Source organism: Falco peregrinus, chromosome 4 (assembly GCF_023634155.1).
Source record: "Falco peregrinus isolate bFalPer1 chromosome 4, bFalPer1.pri, whole genome shotgun sequence".
NCBI classification, from domain to species: Eukaryota; Metazoa; Chordata; class Aves; order Falconiformes; family Falconidae; genus Falco; species Falco peregrinus.
In genome coordinates, this window is record NC_073724.1 from 27,995,984 (window position 1) to 28,014,151 (window position 18,168).

Below are 18,168 nucleotides of genomic sequence, written 5' to 3' on the forward strand. Positions count from 1 at the left end.
CATATACTATGTAATACATATGCAAACTTCTAGTTGTCCTTTAGAATGAGGAGCAAAAAATAGTGTGATGGCAAATTGGTGGGATTGATGAAAGCTATGCATATCAGAACAGACAGCAAAGTGGGAAGGGGCAGAAGAAATGAGCTAGGACAGCTAACAGCTTATGCTATAGCAAAGCATATAGATTCTTAGTGTAAGAGTGCTGCCAGAGCCAGGCTGCATGCTTTAACAATTGCTTTGTACCTCAAACAGATTGTACTTGTAAGTCATGTGACAGGTTACCTAAACAGCAATAAAACCTTGCAGGAAGCTGAATATAAGTTGCATTTCCAGCCTAGACTTATTAAGGCTGGTTTGTGTTCTTAGCTCGTGCTAATGTTCTGATTTCCTTATGTTCAACTTTTGTACTATCTAGGGTAATAATTCCAGTCCCTTTAACTCAAACTTTTTTGCTGCTTTTATTGCATAACACAGGTTATCTGGTGCTTCCTCATACTGCAATAGATTTCATTTGAATTCTTATTCCTAGGCCTCCGAGACTGGGCAGGAACGTAATACTTGCAAAGGGGGTCTCTCTCCTGCCTTGTCCACTGAGGGACTGTTCATTGTCTAATGTGTGCTAGCACTGCACCTTCCAGACCTAGAGCAGGTTTGTGACAATGGCTGATCACAAGAACTTTCACCTGTCAGGTCCAGCTAGCACTCTTTCAGCTTATTGCAAGAAGTTACAAACCAAAGCATAAACAAGTGTTCTGCATACGCAGGGAAACGACTGCTACCTAGCCAAGGTCCTTCAGAATTTTGTCATGAGACAGTGTTACCAACTGCACGCTCTCAGATGACAAATGTAATGAGTTAGGACATAATTCTTTCCTGTGGCCAGTAACAGTCTGTTTTCATAAAGCCTAGATAGCTCTATGAGCCTGCATTTACAGGTCCTGCATTCAGAGCAAAAGGGGGAAGACTTATGGGAAGGTGTAAGAACAGGCACCACTTGGCTAACTTCAGAGATCAGGCAAGAGAAAAAAGTGCTTTCATTTTACATAACTTCTTACTGTGTGCTGGCAGAAAATAATAGAATTATCAAAACCCCCACATTTTCTAGAAGTGGAAACTCAGTACAGATCCTTCTTTGCCACAACTTGTATCAAAATCATGTATATGATTATTTAACATAAGTATTACCTCAGTATATCTTAACTGTTGGTATTTTTCTAACCCTCAACTGGGGAGGAGGCAGAAAACAGTGTAACAGCTCCGACTTAATGGCTCTTTATCATACGAATAAGAATGCTTTACCTCAGATGTGTTTCTGTTGCTTTCATGTATACAGCAGGGAAAAAAACCAACCCAAACCAGTGATTTATGTAAGATTACACAACATTACCAAATGCTGTACAATGCAGTTTTTATGAAATAATACTACAAAGACAACTATTCCCATCTTCACTTGCCACACCACCACCAAAGGTAGCCTTACACTCAACAGGCATCCATATGCATCATTCCATGTTTTATTTAAGGTAAATATTGCAACCTTCATATAACGTCCTTCTCCTCTTTAAATATTTTACAGTGACAGTTTAGCAGTAAGTGCAAATTACAAAGAAATAATGACTGACTATACATTTAAAACACATATGCGTGGTCCCTTTAATTATACAGACTATACAAAATGTACTTCCTAGAACAGCATGCCACTTCCTTTGGAAACTGCTTTTCAGGTATCAAAAAAAAATATGTCCAAGAAGATAGCTTATACAGATTACTTAAAAGGTTGCGAAGCCAACCAAAATGTTAGGTACATATATGCCCAATGACCCATTTAAAAATTACTATGTTGGAATAGTAAGTTTTACAAAAGTGTCCCTAACCACATTTTACAATGGAATAGCCAGACAGGCCAAATAATGCCTTTCTGAAACCTCAACAACTAGAGTTTCATGGTTCAAAGATCCTACCCTAAATATACTTTCAGAAAGAAAATTTCAGCATTTACAGAGATAACGGAAAGAAGTAGGTTTAAACGTGTACATTTAGGTGTTTGGGGGTTGGTTTTCTCTGTGAATTAGAATTAAAGTCAGGGCAGACACAGCTGTTCTGGTCTACATTGATTTAATTGATGTGACTGCAGCTGAACACATTGCACTAAACATCTGGTAAATTTGAAATGTTAAGCTTTAAAACATGAAGGTTTTTTCTCAAAACTTCTTGAAATACTGAAGACAGAGCTCTGCTGATACATCCGCTTTTCTTTTTATTGAACAGTTCGTAATACACACATTACAAAATATATATATATATAGACCTGATTTAATACTACGAAGAGTAAGTTTAGCCTAGCTAGTCTGCAGAGCAACTTCTAGCAGAGGACACTTAAGCAGAAATAACAAAATTACCACTTAGGCCAAACAGTCAAGAACTCCCTTGTGCTCACATTAAATCACATGACCGGAGATGTCTTTTGCCTTTAGATCCAATTTCCTCCCACCCTGTATGAGGTTCACGTTCTGCATATGCATTGACACCCACATGTCTTGGTTTGTACCTATTTAGGCCCTGATTTTTAAACTTAGTTTTCATAGCACATAAAAGGAAACTTCTTCAGATACACGTTTTAACCAGAGAAGCTTGGCTGTTCTTATCTGTATCAGGAAAAAAAAAAAAAAAGCTGCCTCAGCATCCAATTTGACAGTCTTCAGAAGATGAGTATCAAACATGCTGAGAACTAACCAGAAGGACTACAGTTCAAATGATCAGGAAAGTATGGAAGAAGCACTCACTCAGGAATTTATTTATTCAGCTTAAAAGGTGTTTCTTCCCAAGGAACTGTACTTTCCTTTCAAAGGCACTGGATCGAATAGGAGAATTGAGTTCATAAAATGGATTCATTGCAAACTGAGGAAAGAAGAAAAACTCATCAATAAACACAACACCCAGTACTAGAAAATGTTACTTAGATGACAGCCACTATTAGCTTTCAGCCTATTTAGTGCCACTTCAGCAGACGGAGCTCCTAAACGGTCACTTGCTTTCCAGGCTTTGCATTTGCCCCAAATATGTGCACAGCCATCCCCTAGTACCACCTCTGCAAGACAAATCCACGATAACAATGGTGGAAATTTCTCTTTTGGAAATTATCATCATTTGAGTACCCGCAGAAGGCCAAGATGGCAATCCTAATCAATGGTTGTGGTTGCCCCATCACACAAGCAGCACCACCGCCCCATTAGAACATAGGCTACTTGCTCTGAGAGCGAAGCCCTTTGACCAGGTTTCTGTACAACAGTCCTCTGCTTTCATTATTGTCATCAACGACCCAATACTGCCCCGAAATCACTAGACTACAATGAAGAGTAAATTCTGAAAGAGCACAGTTTATAGCAATTTAGAAAAAAATGTATTCTGTTTAATGGAAAACACAGTCTTCATGTCACACATTATCAACTCTGGCTCCTGTGGACTGCATGGGTGCTTCTCCACTTACACAAGCCCCCATGACAAAACATGCCAATACAGGCAGGCCTGAGCATGGACAGAGCACACACTTAAAAGTAATGCAGTGAGACCGTAAGTAGTGGGTTCTTACCTTTATATACAGGTCATATACATCATTAAAGAAGTTCTTAATTCCATCTTCTTGCCTTACATCATGAAGCATTATAAATCTCATATGTAAAGCAATTAAGGACAATTTAACTTTTACAAAGAAGAGAGACATTTAATGTATCCCGAGATAAACATTTACACCTAATTCTGCATATACTTTAAACGTGTAGCTGTACGTGAAACAGCAGTGACTTTATAGGAGGAAGCATTTAAAGCACTGAAATTTAGAAAGCATTATATTTAAAAATTCCCCTATTTGAAAATAATCACCTCTATTCAAGATCATTCTTTTTCAAGCTATAAAATTCTGATTGTGGATGACACTCGGCACCTTTGCTGTATAACCCTGAAGTTAAAATGACATTCAATGTTACTTGCCACATACGACAACTGATGCACAACAAACATTTCTAGGATTACCTGTAGATAAGATCAAGCCTTGACATTGCATTTTCAAGACGGGTGCAGTTGACACCAAGCATGTTTATCCCTGCTTCTCCTCTCTAGCACTATCAAAATGATGGGAACAGAGAATCATGTAAGTTTGCTCGGATCCCCTTGTACCTCTTTCCTGTACTCCATGCTTCATTAAGCTACTTCAGCTCCCCCAAAAGGAAAAATCCACCTCTCCAATTGGTCCCAGTTTTAAACTGCTGCTGTGCCTCCCAAATTCATCCCGAAGCTGGTGACTCTCTAACAATAATAGTGGTGAATAGCCGTAGAAATCTGTTCCAAACTCATTTTATCTAACTTGTCCGTTTCTGGCAAAAGGCTTTCCCTATATAAATACAAGGAAAGAAAAGAGGGAAGGATATGTCCAGCTGTGACAAAGGCAGAAACAAACCATTCGTTAAACTTGTCCACAGTCTTCAGATACATGTTGTTAGAAAGCCACATGTTCTCATCTACTAGGTCAAGAGCAGCATGGGCAATGAACTGGTTGAGATGGCGATGATCATCCTATTGTATTTCAAGAAGACAGAGGATTAGTAATTCAGTGAAAGGACTGAAATACAAACAATAATTTGCTCAAGCTGCTAAACAACTAGTGCTCAAGTTATGTAGTTATATACACACTTCTTTTCTGCCACATACCTGCCATCCTTCAGTGCACATCACATTTAGGTTCTCTCTTAGGAGAAAATTTAGTACTTCAACCTCATTCAGATGAGAAGCTTACCCGAGCCAAGTTACTTCCATTAGCAGAATGCAGAAAATTAATGTTTCCACTATCTGACACATCCTCACATGCACTACGTCCAGTCTAACTAGCCTCATTTATGATCTTTCATGGGACACTATTCCAAATACAGACGACACCATGCTGTTCAGATCAGTGACAGCATAAAATTCCATTTCTGGTCCATGCACAGATCCACACACTTTTATTCTGAAGTCCATTTTTTCTCTGATGTAATATCACAATGGACAGATTTATTATTTTTCCACTGGAAACACAACTTTATGAGTAGTCTTATATTCCTCACATTTTAAAATTTGTATTTATCAATACAAGTTTTAAACCTTTCTTACTTAAAAGCAAGTATGACTACTGAAGATGTTAAATAGTAAGATTTTTTTATAGCATAAAAAATAAAGGACTGAATAGAGCTTTCAAATGTATGTTCCTTACTTTAATTTGTTACTGTATACAAGCGCTTTAAAATAGAGAATGGCATTAAGTAGTATTAAGTAATGAACAGCTATTATAAAAGCTCTGCACACTAAGAGCAATGAATAAAGCATGACTAGCACATAAATTCTTCACCATACGGCATGAAATACTTAAGGAAATCATGTTTTACGAAGAACTAGTATGACCTGGCAAAGAATTTTTAAGACACTCAGGAACTCCCTATGACAAAGTGAAAACCCAGAAAACAAGAGATACTAGTAACGTCTTTAACAACATGCTGGTCATGCTTCTAATACACTGTAAAATTACAAAAGAAAATGTACCGTAATTACACCACAGGAGTATCACAGGGGGAAAAACACACCTTGGACTCTACTTTTCCAGGAGGCAGAAATTCCATTTCAAATATGGGATTGTCGTGATGCCCGACTATCACAAAGTAGAAACTTCCAGACATTCTTCAAAACGATGCTCCTGACAAGACAAGACTGACATGCTGATTGATTCCAGATATAAACCCTTAACCTGTGTGAAAGCACTCCTCAAAATCAGCCAACAGCTTCCCAGTCACACAGGCTACAGAGCGATAAACGCTTCCTTAGGTACGCACATTTATATTCAAACAGGGGGGAAACAGCCTTAGAAAGTGGAACACCTGGAAATGAACCCAGTTATTAGAATTTTCAAACGCTAACTCTAGAAGCCACCGACGATTTACCCCCGACAGCCCTGCCAGTGGCTGGGCCGGCCACGGTCGCACACGGCGCGCCCCTCCGCCGCCGGGCCTCCCCTGCCGCCCGGGGCCTGCCGACAGGCAGCGGGAAGCGGGCGGGTCGCAGATGGCGGGCACCGACCCCTCGCACACAGCGGGTGTGGGACAGTCCCGCGGTCCGGCTCCAAGCCCGGGGACTCCAGCGTTCCCGGCGGGAGCGAACCCCCGCGCCGCGCTCCGGGGCCCGCCCGGGCTCCCGCCGACCCCCAGCGCACGGCCCGGGCTGCGGCTGCCGGGAAGGGCCGAGCGCCGCCGGGGCTGCCCGCGCAGAGGGGGGAGGGAGGGGGGGAGGGGGGAGGGAGGGGTGTGTGTGCGCGCCCGCGGGGCCCGCCGCCTACCCCGGCCCGCCAGCTCTCCCACCGCCCCCACCGGCCGCCCGGAACCGCTCCTCTCCGCCCGCCCCGCATCCGGCGCCGCCGTGACGCCACAGCAGCCGCCGGGAGCCGTGCCGGAGCCGGTGCCCTGCAGCGCCGCAGCCCGGCCCCGCTCCCCCAGCCTGGCGGCGCGGGAACGCCCGCCGCTCTCAGGCAGGAACCGGAGGGTCGAGGCGCAGCGCCCAGGCGCGGCCCGGGGCCGGGGCCTGCCGCCCGCCCGGTGGGTCGGTGGGGGGTGGGGGGAGGCTGCCCCGGCAGCGCCTGGGCCTGCGTGAGGGGGAGGCCGGGGCAGCCGTGGGCGCTGGCCGTCTCGCTGGCCGTGGGGCGAGCTCCGAGTCAGTAATGCCCCCCCTCCCCTTTTTCTCCCCTTTTTTCCCCCCTTTCCCCCCCGGTGTTGTAGGGCAGGATGGCTTCGGCTGAAGGGGAGGCGCTGTCCCAGGATGAACTCCGGAAAAGGCTCTATCAGACTTTTAAGAACCGAGGTGTACTGGACACACTTAAGGTTGTGCTTTATTTTTAGAAGGTTCACTGTACTACTTAGCACTGAAAGCAGTGAAAGTCACGCTGAATAAATGTGTTTCCTACTCTCCCCAAACGTAGAATTTTTGCCACAGCCTAATTCGTATTCAGCTTCTTTTTTTCTTTTGCTTTTTTTTTTTTTTTTTCGCCAGATACAAGGTTCTCTCTAAACGGAAGTACTTTTCATTGTGGATTAGTCTCGGAGTCTTTTCCAGGAAGATTAAAGGCCTATATCAGGTGTTCAAAAATTTCCATGCTTGAGAAAAAAGTCAAGCAAGGAAGAGGAATAAATGAGAATGTGGGATTGGAAAGGATCTCTTAGATCATGAAGTTTATTACCTACTATAAATCAGGACGCTATGTGAATTAACCTCTTTAAATATTCCAGTTCTGTTTTAAAACTATTTGAGCTGTTTTCTCCTTGCCTGCTCATTCAGGAGAACATCTTAGAATATCGTTAAGAGTGAAACCTTGTTCTGATTTCTAGCCTGGGTTTATTTATGGTTGTTTGGGGCTTTCTTCTTGTATTGAAAGTATCCTTAAGTTTAAGTAGCTTTTCTCCCGTTGATTTATTGGCAGCAGTGTTCTGTTTTACAGTGCTAAGCAAGTCAAGGTGCGGTAGTCTCACTGGTGGTTACCCCAGTAGTCCTCTGCATCACTTCGAAGTCTTTCCCATCATGATTGTTGTGAGCTTTCCAGGCAAAGTTTAGAGTGGCATTAACTCTTCCCTATTTTTGTAGGAACGTCTGTGGAAGGCTGCGTATATCTCTTTTCAGGCATTTTGCTTTTACAGTGCTAGTCATTGTTTGATTTACACATCCACACCTTGCTTTTCCCAATCAATAAATCCCTTGTGTTATAGCAGCAATTAGTTATCGGACCTTAAATGCTGAAAAGTTGTACTTCATGCAGTTTCAGTTTTGCTAGTCTTTAAACATCATATGATTACATTTTTTATGACATCTTGATCTTTCTATGCTTCTACACTCATCCTTATGTCACCAGCAAATTTTTTTAGCTCCTGCCTTTTATGTGAAATTCAGTAATGTTAAAAAAAAAATAAAGCCCAAGATCTATATTTTAGGAATACCGTTGATAATCTTATGGCCAAGAATTCCCTGTGCAGGACAACTTGTTTCTCCCTCAGTGATTTTCATACAAAGCTTACAATGCTTGAACCATTTCTTGTCTTGTTTGACTTAACTAATAATCTGTCAGGTAGTTTGCTATTGAAGTCCATTTTTCTGCTTTGTTTTGATTGCCTAGAAGATTATACATTGTATTAAATATTTCATAGCTTTTCTGAGCTGAAGAGTTAATAGAGTTGGGTTTCTTATGATAGGATTCTTATGGATTACATCTTCTAATGAGAATACTCTCAACTGTCCTGTGGACTTACCTGACTGCCTCCGCTAGCAAGAGGCAGAGGGAATCTGGAACTACAGATTTGCTGGATAGCCAGCATGTAATAACTGATTTCTGCCTTCCTTTCCCATACTAGGGACAGGGATTTAGCCCTGTGTTTTCCACCTGGACTTTGTCACGAGATGTATAAAATGTTGCTGGTCTTGGTTGTTTTGGAGATGTCATCTCTGTCAAAGTTGGTTGAAACTGGACAAGTGCAGAAATTAATAAGGAAAACGCTTTTTCAGTTGTCTCTGTTTTGTTGTCAGCCTACTTTCTGTAGAAAGTTATGCTAAAATATCAGGCTAGTTTGATGATCTAGCTTTGTTAAGTTCCAGTAAGTATTTCTTCCCATTTCTGGTAACATGCTACTTCTTGAATCGGCTTTGCCCACTGTTGCATACCTGCAGTGGAAAGCCTGAAACACTATTTCTGTCGTGGTCTTGTAGTATGGTATAAATGATTTGTATGATTATATAATGAAAGTCATTATTTCGTCTTTTTACAGGAGGGAGACTTTCTGATTTTAGGTTACTTTTTTTTTTCCCTCTATTCTAACTCATAGAATGCAAATAAATAATGAAAAAGAATGCCATTTAGTTATTATTAGTTCCTGTAGGCTTTTTTTGATTAGTACGCTTCGCTTCCCTACAAAATAACTGTTATTAATGAAACTGAATTTCCTGTTTATTTTCTCATCTGCTTTTGTGATGCCATTGGCAGTTTCTTGATATGAGACTTAGAAGACTAGTGAGTTTTTAAAGTACACCTGAAATTGAGGCCACATCAGGCAGTCTTTATTTAAGCCAGAGGGAAGGAGAACAGGAAAGCAGTAATCTAAAAATGAAGCTGGAGGTACTAGAGTGGAGTTTATGTGAGTTCTTGACTGAGAACAGTACTTCTTTTCAGTCCTACGTAGATTTCATGCATCTTGAGAAAATGTCAGAGACCACTGTAGCCACCGTAGAGTGTTTTGAAGAAAGGCAGCATCCCAAGCACTCTTCTAAATTTTGCCAAAGTTAGTCTTCCCATTTGTCATGTAGGTTCTAATAGAACATGTACAAATAAAACGAGACTCCCCGTGAATTTTGAAAAATAGAAACTCTAACTGAATAACATGTAAACTGATAATATAGTGTCCTTTCTTTATCAGACACAGCTCCGAAACCAGCTAATCCATGAACTAATGCACCCAATTTTAAGTGGAGAGCTTCAGCCACTGGCTGTTCCAAGTGATGACAGTTCACTTTTGATCACAGCTTCCAACAGCTTGGTGGCAGAACATCTACAGAGATGTGGCTATGAGTATTCACTTTCTGTTTTCTTTCCAGAAAGTGGATTAGAGAAAAAGAAGGTAAGTTCAGTAATTCACCTCTTCTAAGAATTCTAGGAGCTTTGTTTTCTGGGGGTTGTCATATTCTAGCAGAATTGAAAAAAACCCGTTTTGTGATAGTGAAATACAAACACAAGTACAACTTCTGATCATCTCCATCAAAGTTTTCATTATTCAGGGCCATTTTCATGGGTACTTAAAATTTGGCAATAAGCTGGTGATGATGTTCTGCAAATCCATGGCACAAGCCTATTAACCTTGCCCTTGTTTCACCGATAGCCACAGCCTGACGTGACCATTTGTGAGGCTGTGTGGCAGAGCACTTGGGGAACTGATCCCAGGTAAAGCTAGCCTCTTGTTTGGCTGTTCAGTTCCCTGGAAGTGTTGTTCACGGTCAGCGTAAGCTGTTCTAACTACAAGCTGTGACTGAAAAGGGCAGTCCTTGCCCTCTCCTTGTTTCTGCTCTGTAGGTGATAGGGTAAAGTTGTTTCTAACTGAAAATTAAGATTTTTGACCTGGTGAGTAGTTAGTTGTTATCTGGGTTAGTGAGCTTTTCTGATTTGTATGATAGATCAAGAAAAGAGGCAAGCAAAGGAGCAAGAGCACGTGTCCAGGGTGGGGAGAAAGTAAAACGCTTTTCACAGCTTCAGTTGGTCATGAAACTATGTGCAGGCTGCTGTATGTCTTAGGTAGTGGAGATAAGAAAATGTAGTACTAGAACAGCAGACCTCTAAAAATGGTTTTACAAAGCAATAAATAGATCTTTCATGAATGAAAAACATTCTACAACTGTAAAATCGTGCCTATTACATATTTGAAATTATTTTAAATTAGTTAACCTTTTCTAACATCTTTTTTTTTTTTCCTGCCCAAAGCTGTGGACTATGCAAGATCTTCTTCAATTAATGAGGATCAATCCAAAATCCAGTCTTTACAAATCACTGGTAAAGTTATTTTTATTTTGAAAATAAGCTTTAATTACAGTGGTCATAAAATAGACTGGCTAAAATATCTTTTATTTCTTACAGACTTCGGGAATTCAGAAGGAAAATAAAGGTACAAGTTGTTTACGTATAGCGTAGACAAGAATAATTGTGTCAGTTTAATTTTTATTAAGATGTGAGCTATAGAAATTCCAATTTCTTGAGTGTATGTTGGTGTGGAATGACATGGATTCAGTCAGATTTTGAAACTTGCCGTACAGTGGGATGATGAATGTTATATTTCAGGATTATCCAATTCCTATTTGTGGTGTGGATTAAGTGTTAACATTCACCTCCTAAATAAATGACATCAGAAATATGAAAAACATCTGTAATCAGGTATTAAACATAATGGTCTTTGGAAGCTTTTCAGGCTAACTTTGGCAAACTAAGATTTTGGGTTGTGTTTATAACTGACTTAGTTTACATAATATACTTCAAAAACTAGTTAAAGATTTAATTGACTTTCCATTGGTTTATATAAGAAATAATTTTTATGTCTGCATGATGAAACTTAGCTATATTATATAGCCTAAAGTAGCTTGATCTTCAGAAACTCCTAGTGCCTAATGACCTCATAATTGAAGTAGTAATAATTTTCTCTCTCAAATGACCTTGAAAGTCAAAGAGACAGGCAGACATGGATGGAAGGAAAAGCTGCAAAAGAACAGCTTTTGCAGAATGAGTAGGGCTGGATTATGTTTAAAGTAAAATCTTAATAGTTCGCTAACTGATTTTTACTTAAATACTTAGTTCTTTCTGTAAATTGAGTAAGTTTTCTTGCATAGTGAAAATTGCTTCATGAATTACAGGCACAAATTCAGTTTTGATATGAAATCAGAACTAACTAATTGTATCTTCCTAGGTTTTCTTATGCAGATTTTAATTGGACTTACAGAGCATCATTTAAGTAAGGAAACTCATGAGACAGAAACTCAGACAAACTCGGTGCCTCCTTACAGAGAATCTCTCGGTAAGTGCAACCTCTGCAAGTAAGTCTCCCCAAATACTTTCACACTGGCAAATGGTATGGATTTATAAATTGTATGAATGGTATTCATTCATCACTTACTCAAATGAGCCTAAAGTAATAATAAGTAAAGGTCATACCTATCACTACTCCATTGATTTTCTAACCTTTCTTAAAATAAAGCAAAAGTTCTGTTGTTTGTTTTTTTTTAATCATCACTCAGATGTTTTCTAAGGCAATTCATGAAGAGTAACGTCTTAGATGGACTGTAAATTTTATGTGCTGAAATATGTTCTGGAAAACATAATGATAAATGCGTACCTTGCTTAACTTTCTATGATGGTGTTTCAGTGAAAGTCAGGCATAGACTGGGAGATCTTCAGTTATAATATGCATTGTATTAGTAATACGAAAACCCTAAAAGTTACATGCAAAAGAAAATGCTTGCTCATCCATAATAAAGAGGATGAATGATAACGTAATCCCACAAATAGTGCCTAAACTGCCAAGGGCCACCTCCTAGGTACATATTGTGTGACATAAAGCTGTTAAATGGCATTTTTGTGTTGCCTCTGCTTTTGTGCCACACAGGTCTTCTATGACAAGGCTATGGAAGTAAACTAAGGAACTTCCTACAGAGAACCTACAGGTTCCTACAGTCTTTGGTAGCATAGCTGTGGTGACTGTTTTCAAATTACGATGCATATGTTGCTCTTTTTATAGCTGAGAAGCTTCAGCTGATTGATGAACAGTTTGCAGGCTCTTATACCCAGCATCAGGAATACGAATCTTTAGAAGTAAAACTTCATGAATATAGAAAAGAAATAGAGAAGCAGCTTCAAGCAGAAATGTATCAAAAGGTATACCTCTGGTCATTAAATTTGACGAAGATATTCGTTACTTTTGACTTTGCATATTACAAACTTTTAATACTTAAGGTAAAATGAAAGAATAGATAGTGAGTTACAACAACCACAAAAGGGTAAATTAATCCAATATCAATGTGTGTATTTTCCGTTCCCTGTTTTTGCTAAATGTGCACAGAATGTTAAGCTTTTTATTCTAATGTTAATTTGTAACACAACTTTTTCTTACTTTGACTATCTTAATTTGATAATTTTTTGTTGCATTTTTGATTATTTTATTTTATGGAGAAATTTTTACTCTGCTTAGTCACAATATTAATTTTCCTTCGCAGTTAAGATTTGGAAGCTTGAATGTCAATATAATGCATAGCAACAAAAAGGCATGAATTCCTGCTGTGTAGCTTGACAGATAGTTAATTTTAATACTGATGGAAATTTGCATACTATTGCACAACATTGCACAGAAACAGTAAAATTATATCTGACAATATTATGAATTATTTCTGGGCTTTTTTCTTTCTATAATTGAAGACAACTCTTTTAGAGATTTTTTCCTTCATTTGAGGAATTAAATTATATTTTTTTTGTCACATTATCCATCAATAATTCTTATGTCTGAAAAATGAAGCAGGGAGAATATAGTGCAGTTCATTTAAATATGATGGATTTTTCCTTATAAATTTCTGTAATGATCAACAGTTTATTTGGATAGAAAAAATTAGCTTATATGTAGTTCATTTAAGTATGTTTTTTTTCATTAATTTCTGTCAAGATCAAGAGTTTGTTTGGATATAAAAACGATAATCTGATAATCGGAATTCTTAGACACACTTTTAAAGGCATTCATCTGCAAATAAACTGAGGAAATCAGTTTAGTCATATATATATTCAGCTAGACAAGAAGGGTGGAGAGTTGAAACTGCCAATGTATTTTACCTTCATTTTTCATTTAGTCTTTATTCCCCAACTGGCGCTGTCTTTTTAGTATGTAAAACATGTTAATTCATGTATTGTTAAGTTTGTTACAGGTTAAGCAAAGCAATTGCAACAAGGAGTAGAAGTGATCTATGTCTGGTTAAGGTTCCAGAGTCGGTTAACTTTACACAGATTCCTTAGCAATATGATGTGGATTACTGTAAGACATTTCTAATCAAATTTGTATATGTGCAAGTGATGCTGTACTGATTCACCATTTCTTTAATTTTTCACTAATTTTATGCCCATAGACCTGAATAGCTTGATCAGACATTCCTACTGTGCTTTTTCCCCTCTTTAACCTTGTTTCCTCCAGTCTCACAATTTTTCTATCATTCTTTTTATTCTTTTGCTCATTTTTCCTCACATTTTTGTCTTGTGCACTTGCTTTCCATTTTCTTCCAAATTTTTATTATTAATCTTTATATCCCTGTTTGTTCTTGTGTATATAGCACTTCACCCATTGTATGGAGACATGGTCCCTATGATTCATCCGTTCAGTTGCAAAATGCTTACTTTCCTGTTTGTACACATTTACTTTTTTTTCTGATTGTGCTAAGAAGGCTGTGAATCAGGACTTTTGTTTCTGTAACCCTCTCTATGTGGAGTTACGAGTTCTGTGGTTTTTTTAATGTTCAGCATTTTTTTTTGGTGTCCAGATGAATTTCTGTTGTTTCTGAGCAGCAATTCAGGACGGGTCTGCTTCTGCATTTCTTGCATCACCAGTCAAAAGTGGTTCTTTGGGAAAGGGGCAAGAATAAAGACAGTGTCAGGGGAGGAATTAAAGAGTGTAGCCATTCCTTAATTGCAAGGAGAGTATCACTCCTGCAGTGTGTTTTTCTTCCTAGACCTCTGTTTTGCTCTTGTCTAAAGCTGTTAGTTTTGTCAGAGATCTGCTTTGTGATGCAGATAAATGCGTGAAAACTATGTGAGCCATGCAGACATTCTATGCTGCTAAGATACATTTAGCACAGTAATTTATTTTCATTGAATTATGGTTTCCTAAGAAGAATTTCTAAGTGAAATTTTGAATTGTCTGAGGAGGGATTGTCTTTGTCTATTTGATGATGGCCCTACGTAACCCTCTTTTCCTCCTTTATGTAAAAGCTTGAACATTTTAAAGAAGTTGAAATAGCAAAGATTAAAATGGAGGAGAAAGTGCAGACCCAGAAAGAAATCTCTGAGCTGCGTCATGAGTTAGAGAAGGAACATCAAGCAAAGTCCGAAGCCTTGATTTCTCGTGAAAAGAATGCTATTGAGAGGCTTCAAAAGCAACAAGAGGTGAAGTTCCAAGTATTTTTTTCTTAACCTAGTACAAAATGATTCAGTGAGTTGACTGAACTGTACTTTTTATCTGTGGGAGATTTACCTTCAGATCCTACTTGTCTAATTAGTGGAAACTTGGAATTTACTTTTGATCTCATAAACTGGGCAACGTGTTTAGCAACTGCAAGAATGAGTATGGGTGAATATCTAAGTAGAGCTGGGTAGAAAAGGAACAGTTCTGCAACCTAGGTTTGAAGGATTTAAATGTAATGAATACTTTTAAATCTGTGTCAATAACTTTGCTGAATTCAGATCACTGGGATTTTTTTAACAGAAAGTTAAATGTAGCTTTTAGTTATACTATAATTCTTTCAGTTGCGAAGAATGACTGAACTAAATGGAATGTACAGTCTGTATGTACGTCATTATATGTTGAATATTATCAATAGCCGCTGTCTTTACTGTAAGCTGGCATCTTGGTTTATTTCTTTGAACAATTTTTTGTTGATGAGTTACTCCTTTGGGCTGTTAACTCTTGGTGTTTTGCCATAGTAGTAACTGTTACTGCAGCACACAATAATTTGTATATAGTTCTAAATTGCTTCTCCCAATCTCTATCACTTTTAGGTTTTTGGAAGAATAGTTTGCTTGCTGTTCTGTTGCCTGTTTGCCTAGTCGCCCCCCCTGCTGTCAGCAGTAGACCTTCTTACCCAAGTAATAGTCATCCACAAATGCTAACCACATTTTTGCTCTGGTGTGGTGGTTGTTTTGGGTTTTGGTGGGATCTTTTTTGTTTCTCCACCACCCCCCCACCCCACCCCACCCCCACACACCCCGAGAGCACATGGTATTGGTTAACAAAGCAATCTTACAGGTCTATACATAGATTATTATATACCAGTCTCTACTACTTACCTCCTTAAAATCTGAAAATGAAAACATATGACTATGCTATGAATTTCTTTCATGGTTTTGTCCATAGAAGCTTTTAAGAAAACCATCTGTTTTATGCTATCAGTCTTCTTTTGTGGCCATGAAATTAATTCAGTAATTTAAAAAAAAAACCAAAACAAGACTACTAGATCAACATAACCTTCAAGTATTGTATATGAGTATTTGGTTGCTCCTGTCGGCTTCTGCACTCACTGAAAAGTATATGCATCATTTACCTGGGGACTCTCTTAACAGAGACCAGAAGTTCTTCTCGGATGAGGTATATTTACATTAAAGGTAGAAGGTCATTTAACCCTTTACTAAAATAACTTTATGCCCAGGAAATATGGCTTGGCAAACGGCTTGTATTTTTATAACAGGAACAGCAGTTAAATCTTTCAGCGCTGTTGAATGCATATGGCTTGCACACTTGGTATGAGCGCCCATACAGCAAAATCAGTTTTCTTCTTAAGCACATATTATTCCTTTGGAGAGAAGTAATTCCTTGTGTGCTTAAGGACAAGAAAAGCTATTTGTTATTACTAAGAAGATACGTGACTTCTGGTATTAGCATGTTCAACAACTTGGAGAATCCCTTTTACAATTTATTTGATTTCTGTAAGTTAAACTGTAAAAACTGAAAGACAGCTGGTTTACTCAGTTTCAGTTCTAAATCATGTTTTACCAGGGAGGTTTGGTACTTTTTTTCCAATTTTGTTTTATGAAGAACATCAAAACTATTATTTATTTCAGAAAGTCAAGTCTTTGAGCATGTTTATTCTGTAATTTTTTAAAAATAATTTTTCCTTTACATAAGTTTTAATCAGTGCTGTTTTGTAGAAGAAAATGTTTACAGGTAGTCAGCAGTGACTCCATCTAAAACATTTTTACTAAGAGTAAAAGAAGAAAGAATTTTTTAAAAATCACAATTGATTCTGGATGTATTTCCAATTGTGAATATTTAAATAATATTTATTGGAGTAAGACCAGTTCCTGAAGATCCTTGAAAGTCTGAACATATTAAACAGTAAATACTTTATAAAGTGTGAAATAAAACTAGAGATAATATTTTGTGATTCAGATAGAAGCAAAGGAAGTATACGCTCAGAGACAAAGTCTACTGAAAGATATTGAAGTCATAAGGACCAGAGAGGCGGAACTGAAGCAAAGAATTGAGGCATTTGAAGTGTAAGTTGCTGAAGCGCATGTACAATGCTAAATGATGCTGTTTGTCCTTTTTCTGGAAAACGTGCTTCAAGGTGTTGCTGCTTCTGTGATGTTGAAATAGATTATGTATCCCAGAAGTCAAGTTTTGCTTTTTGAGCAGCATTATATACTGTCTCTATTAGCAGGGATACCCCATAGAAAAAGACATTTTGTGTTGTTTTCTTTTCTACTTTATCTAACCAAAACAGTGCAGCATCAATTTGGAGGCAAGGAATCGGTGTTTGCTTTGAAGTGCTTAAATTAAAAAAAAAAAATACCAAACCAAACCAAACCCCCCAAACAACCCCAAAACAACACAGTATGTAATACTAACACTCATGAGGCACGTATATGATATTTTGCTTCTTTAGTCCTGGTTTGTTTTTTTTTAAATTATTAATTATTATTTTGAATTGTCCTTAGTAAGATCAGTTTTCTTTGTTTAAATAACTAAACCAAACCATTTTTGGCCAGGATTTCAATGCTACTTAATGTCACTACTTCGTCATCCATTTTTTGTAGCAAAATGAGTATCGTGAACAAAAAATTGGGTTTTTTTTAACAACCCAGCAGAGGGTGCTGATAGAATAGCACACCCAGCAGCATCTCCTCTGAAGCCATTCTGGTGAGGGAAACTGAGCTAGGGTTAACCCAGAATAGCTGCATAATTGATTGGTACTGGATTTTAGGTAGGACAGTTTAGTTTTTGTCAGTTCTCCTTGTTCTTAATGAATTACAATGACAGATTCTGATGATAATTTTAAATTGCTGCAGTGTTCCAGGCAAGCACATTACCCTTTGATCTCTCTAAATGTTATTTAAAAAAAACCCACCAAAACTAAAGTTTTGGCTTTATAACTGGTAATTGTCTGTATATTTATGGATATTTCAGCACTCAGAAAATTCAGGAAGAGAAAAATAAAGCTATTGATGATGCGCTTCGACGTCGTGAGGTTGCTGTGAAGAACATAGAGGAGACATATGACCAAAAGCTTAAGACGGAACTCTTGAAGTAAATTTCTCTTTTGTCTATAACAGGACACATGCAACTTCCTATGAAAACAGAATAATAAATTATATAGGATCTCTTTTAAAAAGTGTAACAAAGCAAGGACTTTGAAAATGTGCAGTCATGTTTTTATCAGCTCGAGTTCTTTACATTATTGCTTAGCTCTTTGCTAGTAAACCAAAATGTTCTGTCAGGTTCAGGAAAACCTTGCAATAGAAAAGATTTTTTTTTAATTATAGGTTATATTATTGTTCTGCTTCAAATTCTGTGTTGTTATCTGGGAAAGATACAAACCTTATGTTTAGACAAGAGG

At 38.3% G+C, this 18,168-nt stretch overlaps 2 protein-coding genes across 14 annotated transcripts in view; one reads left to right on the plus strand and one right to left on the minus strand.

Annotated features, from left to right (window-relative positions):
- Positions 1-1,492: 1,492 nt before the first annotated feature.
- On the minus strand, positions 1,493-6,455 carry TRAPPC2 (trafficking protein particle complex subunit 2). 5 transcript variants are annotated; one of them, XM_055802176.1, is made up of 5 exons: positions 6,356-6,455; positions 5,610-5,719; positions 4,421-4,569; positions 3,590-3,671; positions 1,493-2,898 (listed from the first exon to the last, which is right to left on the minus strand). In XM_055802176.1, exons 2-5 carry the CDS (start codon positions 5,700-5,702, stop codon positions 2,800-2,802), a joined length of 423 nt encoding a protein of 140 aa, XP_055658151.1. In that variant the 5' UTR covers positions 5,703-5,719; positions 6,356-6,455; the 3' UTR covers positions 1,493-2,799. The 5 variants fall into 5 exon arrangements, with proteins under 5 accessions (XP_055658151.1, XP_055658154.1, XP_055658152.1 ...); XM_055802179.1 differs by having other exon boundaries at positions 6,387-6,410; XM_055802177.1 differs by lacking the exon at positions 6,356-6,455 and adding an exon at positions 5,964-6,288.
- Positions 6,440-18,168, plus strand: part of OFD1 (OFD1 centriole and centriolar satellite protein) — a 34,898-nt gene continuing 23,169 nt past the window's right edge. For 4 of the 9 annotated variants that reach the window (XM_013298591.3, XM_055802153.1, XM_055802155.1 and 1 more), the window contains exons 1-9: positions 6,663-6,893; positions 9,468-9,668; positions 10,523-10,591; positions 10,676-10,703; positions 11,496-11,603; positions 12,324-12,460; positions 14,549-14,722; positions 16,722-16,828; positions 17,739-17,858. In XM_013298591.3, the coding sequence (XP_013154045.1) occupies positions 6,798-6,893; positions 9,468-9,668; positions 10,523-10,591; positions 10,676-10,703; positions 11,496-11,603; positions 12,324-12,460; positions 14,549-14,722; positions 16,722-16,828; positions 17,739-17,858 (1,040 nt within the window). In that variant the 5' untranslated portion in view covers positions 6,663-6,797. Of the gene's footprint in view, positions 6,612-6,662; positions 6,894-9,467; positions 9,669-10,522; positions 10,592-10,675; positions 10,704-11,495; positions 11,604-12,323; positions 12,461-14,548; positions 14,723-16,721; positions 16,829-17,738; positions 17,859-18,168 lie in introns of those variants that run through there. The other 5 variants (XM_055802151.1, XM_055802152.1, XM_055802157.1 and 2 more) reach the window with 5 other exon arrangements.